Below are 1,444 nucleotides of genomic sequence, written 5' to 3' on the forward strand. Positions count from 1 at the left end.
ATTGGACTCTCTGTGCACGTGTTTCTTCTATCTTCTGTCGTATTCTATCTTTTCTATATTCTTCATAAGCAAATGGATTTACCATCAATTTCACCTTTTCGAAATCAAAAAAATAAAAAAAAGAATGGTATTTATCAAAATCATTTTCATATACACCCTGACTATTATGCCAAAGAATAGACAGATCCCTTACAAATCGTAAGTATGTTTTATGAAAGTGCAAGCAGAGAAGAAATGGCTTTGTATTTACCTTGTGATAGAGTCTTATGTCCATGAAAAATCCATGCATATATGCCCTGAGAAAAGGCGATCCAATGAGATGTGTGAGCCCTGGGAAAAGTTAACCAGAAGAGGCAGGTCCGTATGGAATCTTAATTAACATTTAACAGTTTTCTTAGACAAAAATTTGATTTTAATAAGATTTCACTTCTGAGTAAAAATTTAAGGATCAGAAGAAATACTAATCTTTGGTATCTATGGAGAGTATTTAAACTACTTCAGCAGTATCATCCTTACTTATTTTAAATGTGATACTAAGCATAAAAATGATGAAAAAGTCTTTAGGAATTATGACAGACTGGTAAAGAGAGCTCCTTATACCCTTTGAGTGGTTCTTGGATTCCATTTAAAAAATAATACTGAGGAGCAACAATAAATTGCCAAATTTTATACTGCCAAGTAGGAATAGGAAGAAAGGCAAGAGGACAAACACTGTTATCACCCATAATTTTCAAAAACAAAGTACACTGTCGGAACAATAACGTAGTTAAGAACACAGTCTTTTTAAGAAAGAGCAGCTGACAAATTTCTACCAACATACATAAACATACCCAGGCACATGAACAACAACATTATACACACACACACTCTTCATCATGGACTAATGAAAGGTTCACTGCCCATCAGGGTAATACCTTTCACAGGCTTTCCTAGTTTTAATAGATTACGCTTAGAATGTGTGATGTTGGTGGTCAGATGAGAATGCTCTGCCTACATTACAGGAATTACGTATTAATTGCAAATATTTACACTGGAAAAAGTTATGAATCATGTGACATATTCCCATGAGGAGCATCTATGGTATAATACTAAGTGACTGTCTTCCTAAGGAAAACATTACTCTGATTTCCAAATTTTAGAAATACGTATCCATCTAGACCAGAAAATAAGATATTAGGCAAAAATCACATAGTAGTACAAAATAGTATATACATTATAGAACAACATAAAAAAGGCAAAATTAAATTTAGGATAATCTCATAATTATAAGACTTGGTCAGAAGAATACTTTCATAGAATTCGTTAGGTTAATAAAACTATAGGGTTTGGACTTTCACAGTGGAGTCCCAAAAAGGGCTGAACCTTAGTGAAATGTATCAATGCACAACAATCCAAATTTATGCAGCTGCACATATGTGTTTATTATCTAATCTTCCCTCAAAAT

At 33.0% G+C, this 1,444-nt stretch overlaps 1 protein-coding gene across 1 annotated transcript in view; it reads right to left on the bottom strand.

The window, feature by feature from the left end:
• Positions 1–1,444, bottom strand: part of NOL10 (nucleolar protein 10) — a 164,503-nt gene that overhangs the window by 50,472 nt on the left and 112,587 nt on the right. The window contains exons 15-16 of the mRNA XM_012648893.1: positions 251–330; positions 1–94 (exon numbers count right to left, since the gene is read on the bottom strand). The exon at positions 1–94 is cut by the window's left edge and continues 3 nt beyond it. Coding sequence (XP_012504347.1) covers positions 1–94; positions 251–330 — 174 coding nt within the window. The remainder of the gene's footprint in view (positions 95–250; positions 331–1,444) is intronic.

Source organism: Propithecus coquereli, unplaced genomic scaffold (assembly GCF_000956105.1).
Source record: "Propithecus coquereli isolate 6110/MARCELLA unplaced genomic scaffold, Pcoq_1.0 Scaffold298, whole genome shotgun sequence".
Lineage (NCBI taxonomy): Eukaryota > Metazoa > Chordata > Mammalia > Primates > Indriidae > Propithecus > Propithecus coquereli.